Source organism: Chelonia mydas, chromosome 27 (genome assembly GCF_015237465.2).
Source record: "Chelonia mydas isolate rCheMyd1 chromosome 27, rCheMyd1.pri.v2, whole genome shotgun sequence".
In the NCBI taxonomy this organism is placed as follows: domain Eukaryota; kingdom Metazoa; phylum Chordata; order Testudines; family Cheloniidae; genus Chelonia; species Chelonia mydas.
The window spans coordinates 15,767,364-15,785,003 of NC_057860.1; the positions used below are offsets into that span (position 1 = coordinate 15,767,364).

Consider the following 17,640-nt stretch of genomic DNA (forward strand, 5'->3'; position numbering starts at 1 on the left):
TAAGCACGAGGGGTTTGTCCTTTAGTGGTAACAGAATGGCTTCCAACCTGGTAAAACCTCTTTGTGCTGCTGTACCTGTTACCAGTGAAACTTTGTGTTTGAACCACATTTTTAAAAAGCCGGTGGAAGATATGGGATATATTAACTGAGGGCTCAGGTCAGACAGCAGTGGGGCTTTGAGGCAAGGTCTCTTCATTCCAACTTTTTTATTTTTCTCCCTGTTTGGAACAGCATTTTCTGTTTCCTTGGCTGGCTTGGCAGCTTGGCCCTTCTTTGGTAGGGGAATCAAAAGAAAGCGCACACATACCTTCTAGAACTGAACTATGAAACAGGCATGTTGGTTACACACAACCCTTTGCAATAGGCTTTATAGACCTGTCCTGCTTGGAACAACTCAGAGCATCAAGTTCTCGGATGTATCCACTGGCAGATGCTAGAAAGCGGTTACCTCAGTCACTGTACCCATGGAATTGGAGCCAGAAGGAAGCACAGTCATTGCAAAGGTTTCTAGTCTAACATTAAGCAACTGTTCATTGATATTTTTAGATTCTGAGGCTAGAAAGGATCACTATGAGCATCTAGTTTATCCTCAAGTATAACACAGGCCCTAGAATTTCACTCAGTGATTCCTCTAGGAGGTCCATCTGCAGTTAGTCTAAAGAATATTTCAGTAGTGTGCACGTAACTAAACTCTGGGAAAATGAAGGTGACAGAGGGTCTGAGGATTTGTCTATGTTGGAAGGTTATACCAATATAAGGTAAAATGTGAATTTAAACCAAAATAGTTATACAAATATAAGCCCCAGTCTGTAGGCACTTGGATTCTGGTATCAGAGTGGCATTTGCTTATATCCATTTAGGAAGGTGTTTAAACCAAAAAAGCCACTTTTCCACTAGCATAAGCATGTCAACAGAGGGGGTTAAACCGGTATAACTGATAAAAACTTTCCCACATAGACAGGCCTGAGAGAACTCTTGACCCAGAGCAGTGTACGTACAGCCATACACACAGCCTCCTCATCCATCCCTCTCCACTACTGGGGATCAGAGTCATAGAAATGACCCACCTCCTTACACTTCTGCAGCCCTGGTTATGGTGCCGGGTATGATAGCTGAGATCTTTTCATGAACATGATGTAATGGGGTGTGCTGGCTCTAGCTTCTCCTCCCTGGCAGCAGCAGCAGCAGGCTCGCACGTGGGGGTTGGGGGGAGAGAACAGTATGCCCTCAGGCTGGGGTGGCTCTCTGCTTCCTGTTGCAGTTGGATGAAGTGCTTGCACAAAGCCATAAGCTGTAATTAAGCAGGGAAATGGCTGCCAAAGCATCCTTGTTAACTTTATAGCTGGTGGCAGAAGGCAAGTTACAGTTAAACACAGGGAGAACCAGGGATGCAGATCTAGGAACCCAGCGATCAAAAGTGTATAACCAGTGCTGCTACCATAGGCAGTGGGCAGGCTGCCATCAGACAGTGCTCGGGATCTGGGTAGGCAAAGGGCAGTCCTGCCCTGCCTTCTGCTACCTGGCTATAGCATCATGTGTCCTGGTAGCAGCTGCTTTGTTCAAAAGGCCTCTCGGTTGAAATCCAAGAAGCTGCAATCTGAAACACTCTGCTCTTTTCAGGAGCTTTGGGCTCTGACAAAGAGGAGCTTGCAGCCTCTCTGGCCCAGCTCACGTCAAAGTCTCTCTGTGGACTTTCCACTTCTAGAAGCTGGGAGTGTTACTTTTGGAGCACGCTGATGCAAGGTGCAGTAACTAGCTTCAGGTAAGGTCACTCCCACTTGTTTCCCAGAGGTTGGTGTGATGCTGTCCTACCCACAAGTACAAGAAGCCCCTGCCTGCTCCCCTCCGATTCTGTTGAGTACAGCTGTGAATCTTTATGGGGACACAAAACATCCAGTGCACTTGTCCAAACTCCAGCTGCACATGCCGAAGATCTGCAGTCCACTTTGTATGTATCGCCTGCATACAGCCTGCTTGTCACATAAAGTATCCTGGACAAAAAATATCAAACTTCTCTCACACGCACACTCTCTCTCTCTCTCTCTCCAAATAAATCAACTTTTGCCCTTAATCCAAGAAAGATAAATAAGACTTTTACAGGCAGCCCCACACGTATTCCATCTGTTATAGCAACTGCCTTCCCTTTATTTAATGGGCTTGTTACCAGAGCCATTGTGACAGCAGTGTGCTGCCATACAATGAGAGTTTTGTTTTCTCCTAATTCGGTTTTCATGAGATTTTGTGACAATTACAGAGAGGGTCACGATACTGACCCATTAGCAGTTTGGTGGAATTTCTCATTTATGAATGTATTGTTCTTTCAGGCCAGCTGGGAATATGGTAACTGAGTATCTGAATCTCCCAAATGTGGTTTATAGGTGTGTGTTCTGCAGCATACATAAATCCTGTAGCTGGTCTGACCATAGGTTTGGGGTGAAGAAACCTGCACGCTAGTTTATTTAAATTCAGAACAATCACCCTGTGCTTGTGGTTGGTGAGCAGTTGGTTCAGTCAAAGTGCAGTTCTACACCAAAAAATGCCACTCAAAACAGCACCTCCCTGTTTAATGTAGATATGCTTCCTGATCCTGCCTGTGTTCAGTGTTACTTCCTTCTACAAGGACACAGGCAAGGGGAAGCTACTTGCCCAAAGTCACTCTGAGTCAGCGGGAGAGACTAGGTGCTGACTCCCAGTCCTGTGTTCTAACTAATGTTCTTCTCTTAATGCACGCTCACTTCGCACAGCTTAGGCACTCACATACCCTGGGGACAGAACTGGGCTTGCTGCAGGTTTGTTCAGAAATTGTGTCTCATATGGGACTGATAGAATTGTGCTGGAGAGGATGTTTGTTCCCTCCAAGATGGCTGGGGTTGGCATGATTTTAGCACAGGGGGCAACAATATTTAAAAGAGTAACTTTGCTATCAGAAACCACGAGAGCCTCCAGTGCTGGCAGCTAGACCCTAGAATGGCGTGTGATCTATGGCAGCGTGTAGATGCAAACCACAGTGTTACAGTGTTTGGTCACAGCCGTATCAGAAAACTGATTCAACCTCCATTACTAGCTGGGTGTGATCAGAAAGTCTCATGACTCAAACCAGCCCGAGTGATAGGGTTTCCCTCTAAGGAGAGCAATGGCATAAGGCAGTGGTTCTCAAACTTTTGTATGGTGACCCATTTCACATAGCAAGCCTCTGAGTGTGACCCCCCCTTATAAATTAAAAACACTTTTTAATATATTTAACACTATTATAAATGCTGGAGGCAAAGCCAGGTTTGGGGTGGAGGCTGACAGCTCACAACCCCCCTTGTAATAACCTCACGACCCCCTGTGGGGTCCTGACCCCCAGTTTGAGGACCCCTGGCATAAAGCCACTGTCTGATTTCCTTCAAGTTTGGAAAAATAAATTCAAGGCACCTATTTGATTCCATCTCCTGGTGGAGAAGTCTGTGACGAGCTTTGGGCTACGGCTGCTCACCCTTCACTCTCTCTCCATCGAGTGGATACTTGAGTCAACACAAATACACATGAGGTAAGCAGCCCAGCCCGCACATCCCACTTAGCACTAGACCCAGCATTCAAAAATCAAGTGACGTCTTAAAATCATGAAGTTGTGGTTTTTTTAAGTCCCCGTTTGGTTCTTTTCCTTTGCCTTCTGGCTTTTGAGCCTTTAGGCTGCACTTGCTGCATGTTTTCAAGCTTTTCTTCACAACCATGAAGGCTAGAAACTTACTTAAAAACAAAAAAGAGAGAGAGCTGAGATTCTTAGACACTCCCTTGCTTCCGGAAGCTGCAGCTTTCAGAAAAACACCAATTATCATGACATTCAGCAATGCTGGCATCCTGACTGTGGCTCAGATGCGCTGCACAACCTTCAAGAATGCAGTCTGCCAAGAAAGGCTGAGGTCTGGCTGTGCTGTGAATGATCTGTTCCTGCAGCAGAGGGAACGGGGCGCTGAGCAGGTTTCTCACTGTTATATTAGAACAGCCACTAGCTAGCACCATAGCTCAGGATGGAAAACACTTTCCGTTACAACCCTTGTTTCCCACCTGCAGAATGTCCTGTAGCATTCACCGCTGTGGTGTTTGCTACAGATATCTCCCCCAAAACAGGAGTTCTGAGCAACTTCCTATCTGAGTTTTTTTAATTATAGGAGAATGAAAGAGAAATAACATTTTTGTTGGAAAAAAAATTCTAAGCTTCCTTTTATGTGCAGGGCTCTGGCCAGAGTCTGACCCCCAGAGAGGCCTGCCTGGGCCTTTGCTTGGTTTGAACTTTGAGCACTGTGTGCTCAGGATGGGTGGTAGGTCTTTGTAATTGGGCAATCAGGTGACACTAACCTATCATATGACAAGGGTGCTGACCCTTTCAACTCTGACCCCAGTCAGGTGACTGGTGGCAGGCAATAAATTCAGTCTCTTCAGTCTAGTAGGTCAGTGGGGGTGGTGTGTGCATGCAGTGAGGGGGAGCGTAAATCTAGAGATGGGGGGTTGCCTTTTTACCCTGCAGCCTCCTGGCCCCAGGCAATCCCTTTGTCCCCTCAACCTGTGCGGCTGCTGCATTTCTAAAGCCTGGGATCCGGTTTGGGGCTTCTCTAGCTCAGGATAAACCCCCGAATTCAGCAGGACAAAGGAGGCAGCACCTACCCCAGCTGAGGATGGCTGCGAGGGGCTAGGGTGACCAGATGTCCTGATTTCATAGGGACAGTCCTGATTTTTGGGTCTTTTTCTTGTATAGGCTCCTATTGCCCCTCACCCCCTGTCCTGATTTCTCACACTTGCTGTCTGGTCACCCTACGAGGGGCAGAGGGATAGAAATACCAGTGTAGGGTACAGCTCTGTGCTCCCTTGGGCTGACTTGTGCCTGCGAATATGTGGCAGAAAACTGTCAGTCAGTTCTAGGGCTCTGGCCTTTTCCTCCCCCCCAAAAATTTATTTTCCCAACGATTTCCCTGGAGAAGGTCCAGTAAGCGGAGTTTCCACAAACTGCAGAGGTTTAAAGCAAATCCCAGAAGGGGAAACCTGATGCCAGGCGCTGCCAGCTCCCAAATCCTCTCCCACTAACAAGCAGAAATGTAGAGCCTGTGAGAGGATAAATAGTGGGAAAGACACAAGCTGAGGAGCCAGGGATCTTGTTTCCATTGTGTGCGGACAGGTGGGGGGATGTGGGGAAGGTTTGCGTAAAGGTTTGCGTTACTTGTCTGCGGTTTGTAGCAGTCAGGCTGTGGTGGAGCTGCCCCGGTCCCATCTATTTTTTCTGGCCAGGAGCAGAGCCAGGGTGAGGAATGATGTCAGGGACAGCTGGAGCGAAGCAGCCGCTTTCCTGGTCGACAAGGGCCTAGGCAGCACTAGTTAGTCAGTGACTCTCCCTGAGTCCAGCAGAGGGAGCGCTGAGTTCAGTGTTCATACACAAGGGGAGCAGAGATTAAGGAATTTGCCCTATGCTGTGGGGACTGACAGAGGTTTTGCCTTGGTGGTTTGTGTGATGAGATCCTTTGGTTCCAATCTGTTGGAGCCTGTGTAGCCCATAAGATTTGGGTTCAGACAAACTCCAAATCCAACTGCAAAATGCAGCTGGAATGGGCAAGTGAAACCCTGTAGCTCATGAAAGCTTATGCTCAAATAAATTTGTTAGTCTCTAAGGTGCCACTAGTACTCCTTTTCTTTTTGTGAATACAGACTAACACGGCTGCTACTCTGAAACCTGATTTAAATGCAGTGCTATAAAGTGAACGCCAACCACCTGCTCTGCTCCTGTGTGAGCATCTGTAACAAAAGCAGGCAAGTTTCCTGCAGTCTCCGCTCCTGGTGCTGCAACGTTTTGCTCAGCTCCATGACTGACACCTGTCTCCCTCTCTAAACCATTCATCCTTCTAAGAGCTCTTCCTTCCATGGGTTCTAGATCAGTCACTTCAGGGTAGTTGGAGTTTTCAAGCAGGTAGAAGCAGTTCAATGGGTGCAGCTGGGCTCTAGCACTGAAAGTCAGCCAGTGGGCTGTGATGTTGCTGGAAGCTGGTTTGTGACCTAGACTGATGGGAGAGTCCTCACTGCTGACAGCTCCAAGTAGGCAGATGTAATCACACAGAACCAGAGCAAAAGTGCAATCACAGCAGGCAGCACCTGCAAGGAGCATAAAGCTAATTCAGAAAAGTGGAAACATGCAGCACGAAATAACAGATCAGTGAGCAATAATGGAGAAGGGAATTTCAGGGACAGATGCAGCAGTTATGTGCTCAATAAATAGGGTAGTGGCAAATCTTTCTCAAGGGTCCTGCATGAAAGGCTCTTAAGCAAAGTAAGAAGTCATGGGATAAGAGGGAAGGTCCTCTCATGGATCAGTAACAGGTTAAAAGATAGGAATAAATGGTCAGTTTTCAGGATGGAAAGGGGTAAACAGCAGGGGCCCCCAAGGATCTGAATTGGGAGCAGTGCTGTTCAACATATTTATAAATGACCTGGAAAAGGGGTAAACAGTGAGGTGGCAAAGTTTGCAGATATAAAATTATTCAAGATAGTTAAGTCCAAAGCTGACTGTGAAGAGTTACAAAGGGATCTCACAAAACTGAGTGACTGGGCTACAAAATGGCAGATAAAATTCAATGTTGGTAAATGCAAAGTAATGCACACTTGGAAAACATAATCCCAGCTATACATACAAAATGATGGGGGTCTAAGTTAGCAGTTACAGCTCAAGAAAGAGACCTTGGATTCATCATGGATAGTTCTCTGAAAACATCTGCTCGGTGTGCAGAAACAGTCAAAAAAGCTAATGGAATGTTAGGAACCATTAGGAAAGGGATAGATAAGACAGAAAATATTATAATGCTACTATATAAATCCATGGTACGCCCACATCTTGAATGCTGCATGCAGTTCTGGTCACCCCATCTCAAAAAAGATAGATTAGAATTGGAAAAGGTACAAAGAAGGGGCATGAAAATGGTTAGGGGTAAGGAACAGCGTCCATGTGAGGAGAGATTAAAAAAACAAGGATTGTTCATCTTAGAAAAGAGATAGCTAAGGGAGGATGTCATAGAGGTCTATAAAATCATGAATGGTGTGAAGAGAGTGACTAAGGAAGTGTTATTTATGCCTTCACATAACACGCGAACCAGCAGGCTTATAACAAACATGAAGTACTTCTTCACACAATACACTGTCAACCTGTGGAACTCATTGCCAAGGGATGTTGTGAAGGCCAAAAGTATAACCAGGTTAAAAAAAGAATTAGATAAGTTGATGGAGGATAGGTCCATCAATGGCTACTAGCCAAGATGGTCCGCGATGCAACCCCATGCTCTGGGTGTCCCTAAATTTCGGACTGCCAGAAGCTGGGACTGGATGACAGGCTGGATCATGCAATAATTGCTCTGTTCTGTAATTCTCTCTGAAGCATCAGGCACTGGGCACTGGTGGAAAACAGGATGCTAGGGTAGATGGATGATTGGTCTGACCCAGTATGGTTGTTCTTATGTCTTCAGTGCAGACACGTTTCTGGATGGGGTTGGGACAGCTGCTGAGTTTGGACCAACAGGGCTGCTGCCCTTGCTGAGTCCCTACTTTGCTCTTTCATTCTGTCTGGCTCATTTACCATGGTGGTGGACACTTCCCCTTCTGCCCTTCCACGAGTATACCAGCTATCAAGATACACAGAGATCAATATTCATTGTATCAAGTGGTCTTCAGTGTTGTAGTGGATTATGATATTACTGTGATTGTAGTGCAGAGGGGAAGGCAATATATGGGTAGCATTAGGGCTGATTCATTTGATAGAACGAATCTCCTGAGAATATCAGCAAAGTTCATGCCAACCTCCTTCTCAGGGGCTTTATGCAGCTGTAAAGGACTCAAACATCCCAATATTGTCACATAACCCCCCGTGAGGCTGGCCTAGTGACACACGACACCCAGCCAGCCGTGGCCTAGGGAATGTAGACTGACTTGTTTCTAGGTGTGCTGTGTGGCAGCTCTCTCACTGCAGTGGGGGCAGGGTATGTGCCAAGGGGACAGGCTCCCTGTCCCAAGTGCCCATCCCAATGTTCGGATATGGTGAAGCAGAGGGGATTTGTGGTCTACGGGGCTGACCCCAGAATAGGGAGCATGCAACTCCTGCGTCCCGCTCTGGCACTGACTCCTCTCGGAAGTCACTTCCCTTGTCGGTGTCTGTTTCCTTCTTGGTAATGTAGGGTGAATGATATTGACCCATCTCATGGTGGGGCTGGGAGGGGATCATCGGGTCACAAGTGAAGGTGTAGTTCGCTCCAGAGTCTCAGTCCACGTTACAGTGTTACTGCCCTGTTCAGTGGGATTTCCTTGCCTGGGAGAGCAAGGGGTTACTGCAGGTCAGGATCCCAGTGCCTTTTGGGTAGATTGTCTGCTTAATATGCTCCAGTCCCTTCCACTAGCATTAATGGAATGATGGGCCAGTATCCAGCTCACTCCAGACTGGTGAGCTGCTTTGCACTGAGTCAGCATGCAGAGGCTGGGCGTCCCACAGAACTGGGCTCTCTGGCAGAGGCCAGTGGGAGGAAGGGAATGTTCAGCAGCAACATGCTGGGCTGTCAGGAAGACATTATTTGGAAACACACATAACTGTAGCGGGGAAGCTATATGTTCATGACAACACTCACCCTGTCACATGGCCTCTGGGACTCTGACCCAGGTCAGGGGATTGGGGCCAGGCAATAATCCCTTTCCAGCAGTGTGTGTCTCGCCTGCACAGTGCTGCAAATGCTGCTTCACTCATGGTGCTAGGAAGCATTTTCAGAACCCCCAAGCAGAATGGACAAGGCACTATAAATGATTGCATCTGACCAAAGCAACATATAATATAATCCTCCTCTCCTAACCCTCTCCTATTCACTCATGGCTCCACCTTCAATAGGAATTTTGCTGCTGCATGTGTCCTTCAGTATCTCTATTCATTAATATTTCAGAGTAGGAGGATTCTTTTATGTTACCAACAATTTCTTATGTAGCCTGCACTCTGATGCTAGTGCAGTTCTGCATCGCCATCCTTTAATATTAGGATTAATTCCCTTACAGCGTAGTCTAAGGGCACATCTGGGACAGACTGTAACGTTACGTTAATTATTTAGTATGACCAGAAAGGAACTTTGCATCAGACTCTGGGTAGTAGATTTATGATGCTTCCTGCTGGGCTTTGTATTATTCCTACAGCAGGAGTAGCTGTGGGACGAGAGCAACGATAGAAACTGCTCCGAAAATAGAAAATCCACATTAGGAAAAACTAAATCACAAAGAAATGATCATGGAGAATTTTTTTCCAGTTGGTCCTGTAGCATAGTCACATTCTAGTGGATAATTCACCAGGCTAAAACAAGAGGTATAATCAGTAACAATGGAAAAGATGGTGAGAACTTTACAAATATATGTACTGTACCCAGTTGTCTGGCTCTTTGTCATGATCAGAATTCCTGTGACAGAACCCATGACTTTTGGCGGTTCCATAAAGAAGATCATGGCCTTTCTCCCCATCTGCCCATTAAGGAACAAAACTTTTATTGTGAATTTTTCTAATGGGTTGGGGGAGGTTGTGTGTTTTGCCAGCTTGACGCACTTTCAAGCAATTAACTGCAGCTAACACATTTAAGGAAATCTACTGTAGTGACAGTAACATAGGAGTCAAAGAGAAAACTCCGCTCTGTTCAGACCCTGCTGTGCTTTAGAACGATCTTTGTAACAAAAGAACTGCTGCTGCGTTAATACACTAACTAGCATGTGCACCATTATGTAGGTCAGGCCCAGAATTGACAAATGTTTTATCTGGTAGGAACAATACTTGCCTCTCAGGTGCAGAGTTAGGGATGGAAGATGTGGGCTTTAATATTTGAGCTGTTCCCTCACTAGTCACCTGCCCCATCAGTCTCTTGCTGAGCTGGAAACCCAGAGTGGATTTATTGACTGCCAGGGCTCTGATCTGCTGATTATAAACCTCTGTCCTTCAGAGCTCACTCCTCCTCAGTTATGAGAACCTGATCTCACCAGTTCCCAGAACCACCCCCCATGTCTGTCCATCCTATTGCAGTGACTTGAAAAATCCAAAGAGAGACACAGGTTTAAAATTTGTCTGAAAGTGAATTAGTCCCCAAAATTCCCTGCACAGGGGCTGGCTGGGCTGAGCACTAGCACAGAAATTGCAGCATAATGTGTATGCAAAGCACTTCAGGATAAGAACATAAGAATGGCCTTGCTGGGCCAGACCAATGGTCCACCTAGCCCAGTATCCTGTCTTCCAACAGTGGCTGGTGTCAGATGCTTCAGACAGAATGAACAGAACAGGGCAATTATTGAGTGATCCAGCCCCTGTCGGCCAATCCCAGCTTCTCGCAGTCAGAAGTTTAGGGACACCCAGAGCATGGGGTTTCATCTCCGACCATCCTGGCTAATAACCATTGATGGACCTATCCTCCAAGAACTTATCTAGTGCTTTTCTGAACCTAGTTATATTCTTCACAACATCCCCTGGTAATGAGTTCCACAGATTGACTGTATGTTGTGTGAAGAGGTACTTGCCTTTGTTTGTTTTAAACCTGCTGCCTGTTAATTTCATTGGGGTTCTTGTGTTCCTTATTCACTTTCTCCACACCATTCATGAGTTAATAGACCTCTGTCATATCCTGCAGGGTGAAAGACGCTAGACAAATGCAAGCTACCACTGTTCTTAATTTTCACGAGACAGCAAGTGCAACACCAGGGAACACAGGGGGCTAGCTCAGATCCTTTTTCACAGCTGCACGGTTTGGTTCCTAGAAGAGAGAAAATAATTTTTAGGAATGTACAAGACCTTCCTGGGGCAGGAGGCAACGTTGCAGCAAGGAAGAATTCCTGGGCTTAGAGATGGCTCCTGTGCCAGTTGCTGGCTGGATCCAGCATTTCCTAGGCTGTTTCTGAAGCTCAGCTGAGGGGATGACTGTGCCTCCGGCATCCTCCCAGGATGGCTTTTCTCTGTTACCTCTGCTGTGCACTTGGGTGATGTCATCCTGCTTGCTACTGCCTGTATGGCACCTTGTTCTATTATACGGGCAGCTCTGCAGCTAGGGTCTGGGAGCTCAGCCATAAGATGGCCCCATGCTCATCCCTAGTGCTCACAGTGACACTTTCCAACAAGAGGGTGGTGCTATGGAGCGGGCTCAGGGAAAGACAATTTTAATTAAAATAACAGAGCTGAGATCCAATGGCAGGAGCCTTTATCAGCCTGGGACTGTGCAGAGGAATGTGGGGGATGTTCTCTGCAGAGGCAGATGGCTACTCCCCTGGCTCCAGGTGCAGCAGGAAACTACTGATTTCATTGTGTACTGTCCTAACAACGAGCACTTGAGCTGGACGGCAGTGACCCCAGGGCCACGCTGAGGCAGGCTGGGCTGATAATGAACTCTCCTTCTTCCCATGTCCCCCAAAGCCTTCAGTCTGCTCCTCCTTCATCCTGTAGCAACACCCCGGGGGACACCACAAACCCCGCTCCTGGCTTCACTGCCAGGACGGGGCTTCTGCAGCAGGAGCAGCTATAGCTCCTTCCAGGCAAGAGCCACTGGACCATAGAACACACCAGGAGTTTCCAGAGCAGGGATTTCCCCACCCCTGCAAACACTATAGAGCCAGGACAGAAACAAGTGGACTTTCCAGCCAGTGATTCTGCAGATCCCACACCTTGCACATTGGTGCCCTGGCCTCTCAGCTGGAGTTTAGAGTCCCCAGTGCCCTGCTTACACGGAGCACCTTTATAAGCTTTACTAAGCACAGAGAATCCCATGCAGCGCTCACGTTCTGTAACGCTGAAGGCCAGGCTGGGAGGCAGCTGTACATGTGCATTACAACGCAGCTCACAGCCCCACTGTGCTGTACCCTCAGGAGCCTTAAAGTCAGCATTTAATCCAGGAGTATGGTAGGCTCTCACCCAGCATGGGGGAGATAGAACCAGCACGGAGGCTGCGGAAGTGGAGGCTAGCACTGCTGCAATGGAAATACTGTGGGGGTGCACCCTCGTGTGTCATTCCCTGTAAACTGCATGCATGCGCCAGGTGGGTGGGGACAGATGAAAATGAGAGCAGGGCCTGTGGGAACTGGAGTGGCTGCCGCGGTGCTTGGGGTCAGGTAGGAACTGGGGTGATGGGGCCGGGGCCAGCAGCAGTGACACCTGGGGAGAGAGATGCATTGCTGGGGCCCCCCCTTCCCAGCCTAGAGCTGTCAGCCCCCCCTCCTGTGCTAAGTCTCAACAGCTCCACCTTCAGAGCACCCACCCCGCTCCCCCCTCCTAGCCCTTCATCCCTCCTATTTAACACGAGCTTCCACCCCTCTGACCCCATGCACCTGCCTGCGATGAGAGTCAAGAGGCCCATGGTCAGGAGAGATTCCGCTCAGAAGTAAATTCACCTGGCTTGTGACTCTCCGGGGTTCCCTCCTTCCCAGCACTCTATAGCGGAAGATGGACAGAAGGTCTGTGGTCATGGAAACGGACCGGGGGATTTGGGACTCTGGACAATCCTTCTTCTGTGGGGAAACCCCCAGGCCTAGAGCTTCTTAGCCAAGGCAGGGGGAGAAGCCGTCTGCTAACATCCTCACACAGAGAACATGGAGACAGGGTGGGATGAAGCACAGTGGGTTCTTTTATTCGGGTCCAAGGATGGTGAATACAGACAGGCTCAGGGAGTCTGCCGAGCGTGGAGTCATGACAAGCACCTTCCCTCTTCTGGGCATTACCACAACATTAAAACCCCTACCTGTCCAAGTTTAAAGGGAGAGTCCCAGCGTCACCCTTGCATGACCAGACCCCCACAAGCCCAGCCAGCGTCTCCAGTCGTCCTGTGCCGAAATGACAAGCTGCGAAACACATTTCTTCTCTTGCCCCATTGCTTCCTGGTGTATTTTTCTCCCCAGCCCACCACTGCCCTCTCACCTGCTTCCCGCCACCCAGGCAGTTGTGCAAAGCACGGAGGCCCAGCTCCCTCAGGGCAGGACTCCTGCTGGGATGCACTTTGCAGGCACTCAAATCCAAAGGTGCTCACTGACGCCTGAGGTCACAGAGCCCACCTCTGAGGAGTGAAAAAGCCACATATCCAGGTATCACAATCTCTTCCTGAGCGTGGACATGTGCACTCTCTCAGCCCTCCTACAATGGAGAGGCTCTGCTGGACCACCGACTTCCCCTTTAAACAGGGACTTATGCGGTGTTGTGACAGGAGCAGTTTAACATGCAGAGAAAGCCTAGCATGGTGCCAGTGTGAAGGCAAGTCATTCACTCTGGGTTTCTTGCCTGCACAGCCTGGCAGAGAACAAAACAAAACACTCCATTTTCTCACTTAATATTAAGTTTATAAATCTAGTATTTGCCCCATCCTCCTTCCAGCAGCAGCCAGCCCTGGGCAGGCTTGAACAGCTCAAATAGCATTTCCCATGGAAACATTTGCAGCTAGTATATTGGTAAAGCAACTCTCAGCACCCTGACAATGGCCCAGTAAGACTGGAGCCGGTGCTGGGCTGTAGGGTGAATCATGCATGGGTTGGGATTGTAGGAAGGGATTTTTGTAATGCCCAGCACTGTCATTTGTAAAGGCTTTATCTAAACAGGGGCTGACCCAAAATGGTGGTTTATAGCATTGGGAGAATTTGCACCTTTATCTTAGGCAGCTGGTGCTAGCGCAGTCTTATAATGTACATTGTTTCTCATTGAGAGTTGACAGCAAATCATAAAAAGCAAATGCTGTTAGCCAGGTACAAAAATTAAACACACAGTGAGAAAAAACATCCCCCCAAATATTTGGCATAAAACTTGCACGTGTCCAGCTCGCACTGCGAGCCCATGATCTGCCACTGCTCCTGTCCTTGTCTCGCCCTCTGGAGTGGGCTTCAGCAGGGCAGACACGACTTGGGTTGGAGGACAAGGAACTGGAGGCTGCTGAGTGGGAACTGTCCCTTTGCAAGTGATTGCACAGGAGCAGGTCACTAGTCCACAGGGTTCCGGCCAGTTACAGTACCTTGGCCTACACTGAACATGAAAATAAATGCACATCCCCCGTCTGGCTGAATCAGTCCATACAAAGCTGCATGCTGATGCCAGTGAGACAAGCAGAGCAAGCTGAGAAGGGAAGGTAGAAGAAGCCAGGGAGCTGAATGAAGGGGCACCGGCCAAAGATATAGACCAATTTATTGATTATAGTATTTTTTTACACTCATAAATAATAAAAATAAGTGATGCCGATGGGAAGAGCTCCCCCTCTCCTTCACTCGCGGGGCAATGGAGAAAGTGTGCTTCCCACAGGAGGAGTGAGCAGGGCGAGGGCTGCAGAGGGCCAGAGGAGGGGTGGGGCCAGTAGAGGAGGAGGGAGGTTCTCACAAGGGGGCAGAAGAGCAGGCTGAGCACTTTGTAAATGGAACATGCCCACTACGCTGTGGGTCACAGAGAGCTTCCCCTCCAGACATTGCACCTGGGGCCGAAGCGAGGATCCCTGCTAGCTGCATAGAGAGGAAGTTCCTGGGAAATCAGCCTCTTAAGCAATATAAAAAACTTTCCCTCCGAACTGCCACATGAGGCTGAGCCAAAAGCTTTCTGCCCTCAGGAGCCTGAAAGTCAGCCAGAGGAGCAGCAGGGCGCAAGGAGAGCTTAGCTCCACCACACAGGCACTGCTGCTCTTGTGATTCTGCTATGGTTGTGCCTGGGTGGGGCTGCTTAGCACAGTGGGGGCAGGGGAGGGGCCCTCTCAGTGAGAAGGCTCTGAGAGATTGCATAACAATCTCTCGTTATGCAGCCCGTGCTGCATTAACCAGTTGGGACCCCTGACAGCTTCTCATGAACTCCTCCCTTACCCCTCGCATGTGCCCTTCTGGGAAGGCCAGAATCAGATGAACAAGGAGAGTGTGGCTTTTTTGCAAAGCAAATGCCTCACATCCAGAGGCTGAGATTGTTTTCTAACCTCCAGGGTTTACCCACTTGCCCAGGGACAGCAGGTCTGACCAGCGCTAATGGGTCTCTCAAAATTGCTGAGGATGTTTTTGGTGGAAGCTCTTCAGTTTTGAAGAGTCTGGCTGCTGTAGGCAGCCCCTGCTCAGTCAGGAGCAATCAGCAGCCCAGCCACTGGCTTGGGCATTGGAGCCCATGGGCACCAGCATCCCTTTCCTCGGACCCCATCTCAGGCTTTGCTCTCTATCCTCAAATTCCCAGTTATCTGCAGGGTTCCTCTGGCTCAGAGCCACACTCCAGGCCAGTGGAGTCCAGGGGCTCCATGGCTCACCCTCGGTGACATTTCCTGTCAAGCAGACCAGAACCACGCCAGCATTGGCTGGTGGCAGCTGGTCCCCTTCCTGTCGTTGCCAGAATGACAACAGGCTTCAAACACTAAACAGCCCAGAGATGAAGCATCCTGAGCAAGAAGGCACCAAGACAGGAGCAAATGCATCCAAGGGAAGAAATGTTCCCCATTCCCGCCAAGCAGTTTGTATGGAACAAGTGTGAGCTGAAGCCTTCAGCTCCCTACTGCCCTGCTTCAGCTCCCTACTGCCCTGCTTACTGCCCTGCTTCTTATGTCCCCAGCACGTAAGAAGTAGCGGGGGTAATAACAGTGCTTGTAGGTGGGCTGGGTGTCTGAGGGAAGCTGTGTAGGAGTGTGTGTGTCTGGAGAAGTGAGGGAATTAACAGCTTTCATAGAATCGTAAAATCAGAGGAGAGAGCCCAACAGGGTCCCATTTCCTCCCCACCCTGCTCGGCGGGAGGTCAAAGCCAGAGACAGGATCGATGCAGGGATGTGACACAATCACACATTTAACTGACTGGAGGCAGCACTGGCTCTGGATGCTGCTGCTGTTCTGCTCTGGCAGCACGGAGAGGTTTCTGTACTGGTGAGAGAGCCAGTTCCATTGCACCAAGTCTGGGGCCACATCCTGGGTGAATGAGGTGCAGCCAATGTCTTTCAAAGCCTCAGATGCTGGCGAGCTGTCCAAGGATGGGCTTGCATCACCTCTGCCTGTTTCAAAGGCAGCTATTCAAAGAGTCTAGTGGAGCCCAAGCTGGCCCAGGAAAGCTTCTATGCAGATCGATTACTAACAAACGCCTCCATAGATACAAACACAATGGCTGTGCAGCGGGCTCCTGGTGGAATTAGTAGGGGTAGCCCTTGCTGTAAGGCTGGGAAGGGAGGCTCCCAAGGTCCTGGATGTAAGCCGTGTTCTCGTCCAGGTGGGAGAGAGGAACAGTATCCTCCTCGCTGATCTGCCGGTCAAACTCTGCTTTCAGGGTTGGCCGCTGATTGTCAGGGAAGGCCAGGGAGAAAAGGGCTTCAGGCTCACACACAAACTTGTACACATAGCGCTCTCCAGCAACCTGCAGGGAGGAGACAAGGTGAATGCTACAGTCTCTGTCCCACCCAGTTGGCATGCAGCTAGCTGCTCCCAGAGAATGACAGCAGCCATGGGCATGTGAGTTGTTCAGTGGGGGATGAGAGGGACCCCACAGAGCTAGGAAAGACGCTGAGCTCCTCTAGACCGTCCCCATGTCAGAGAGGGAGTTTTCACCACTTCGTCCAGCATCCTCTGTGGCTGCTGTCCTAGTCCCATCTGAAATAGCTCCAGGGATGGTGACACCTCAACCCGATAAGCAGGCGGGGCACGTTGCAAGGCACAGCTTTTCTCTTAGGGGGCTGGAAATGGGGAGGGTGGGAAAGAGACTTTTGACTGTCGGGTCGGAGAACCATTCGATGAGGACCAGGCTTTGTCGTGGGTTATCTTCAATTGCTGGACTTAACGCTGTATTTATAGGCTATGTTAAGGGTGCCCAGAGCACATGGATAGGTGCTACCTTTAGCCTTTTTATAACTCTAACTAGCACTAATAATAACAAGAGACTCCCTTGCCAACTAATCCCATGACAGGCTCCCTGACTGTTGTTGAGAGGATCCCTCCCTTGCTCCCCAATGCAGGCGAACATGGAGAAAGCATGACCCCGCCCCCTGATCGGCTTTCCCCTAGGATGCCTGGATTCAGCTCCTTCAACCTTTCCTCAGTGGGTCTTGTTTCTTTGCTTCCTGCTCTGCGAATGGTGGGCCAGGGACAGAGTTGCAGGGAAAGAGGGACCCTCAGGAAGTCAGGGGGTTCAGAACTTGCCATAAGCCAGCCAAACCTCCAATCACAAGCAAGACAAGTGTCAGGACGAGCATAGAACTTGGATCCCATCACAAACTGACCTTCTGCATGATGCCCTTCTCATAATAATAGCGAAGGGACCGGCTCAGCTTGTCGTAGTTCATGGCTGGCCGGTTCTTTTGGATACCCCACAGCCGGGCCACCTGCAGGACAAAACGCCAGGGTGCATTAATGTCTGTAAGCCCTGAGGAAAGGAGCGCATGACAAATGCCTGTGTTTATCTGTCTGGGGGATGTTCCGTGTGATTCCCTTCTGAGGGAAGGATGCTGCTCAAAAGGTAATATAAATAATAATTTAAAGTAGGCAAACAATGGAATACAACTAATAAATACAGCATCGTTCACATTTCACTTCAGCGAACAGGGAGGGCAAGGCTGATAAACAGAAGCTTCCTTTCATCACTGAGAGAATGTGTGCCTGCAAATGCCCCTGTGGCAATTGTATTGATGGAAAAGTCTATCAGTAGGCAAACATTGTCACTGGCCCACA

At 49.0% G+C, this 17,640-nt stretch overlaps 1 protein-coding gene across 6 annotated transcripts in view; it reads right to left on the bottom strand.

Moving 5' to 3' along the window:
* Positions 1–14,146: 14,146 nt before the first annotated feature.
* The window catches only part of ETV4 (ETS variant transcription factor 4), a 43,480-nt gene continuing 39,986 nt past the window's right edge, over positions 14,147–17,640 (bottom strand). For all 6 annotated transcript variants that reach the window (XM_043536903.1, XM_027835010.2, XM_027835009.2 and 3 more), the window contains exons 12-13: positions 17,193–17,294; positions 14,147–16,333 (exon numbers count right to left, since the gene is read on the bottom strand). In XM_043536903.1, coding sequence (XP_043392838.1) covers positions 16,112–16,333; positions 17,193–17,294 — 324 coding nt within the window. In that variant the 3' untranslated portion in view covers positions 14,147–16,111. The remainder of the gene's footprint in view (positions 16,334–17,192; positions 17,295–17,640) is intronic.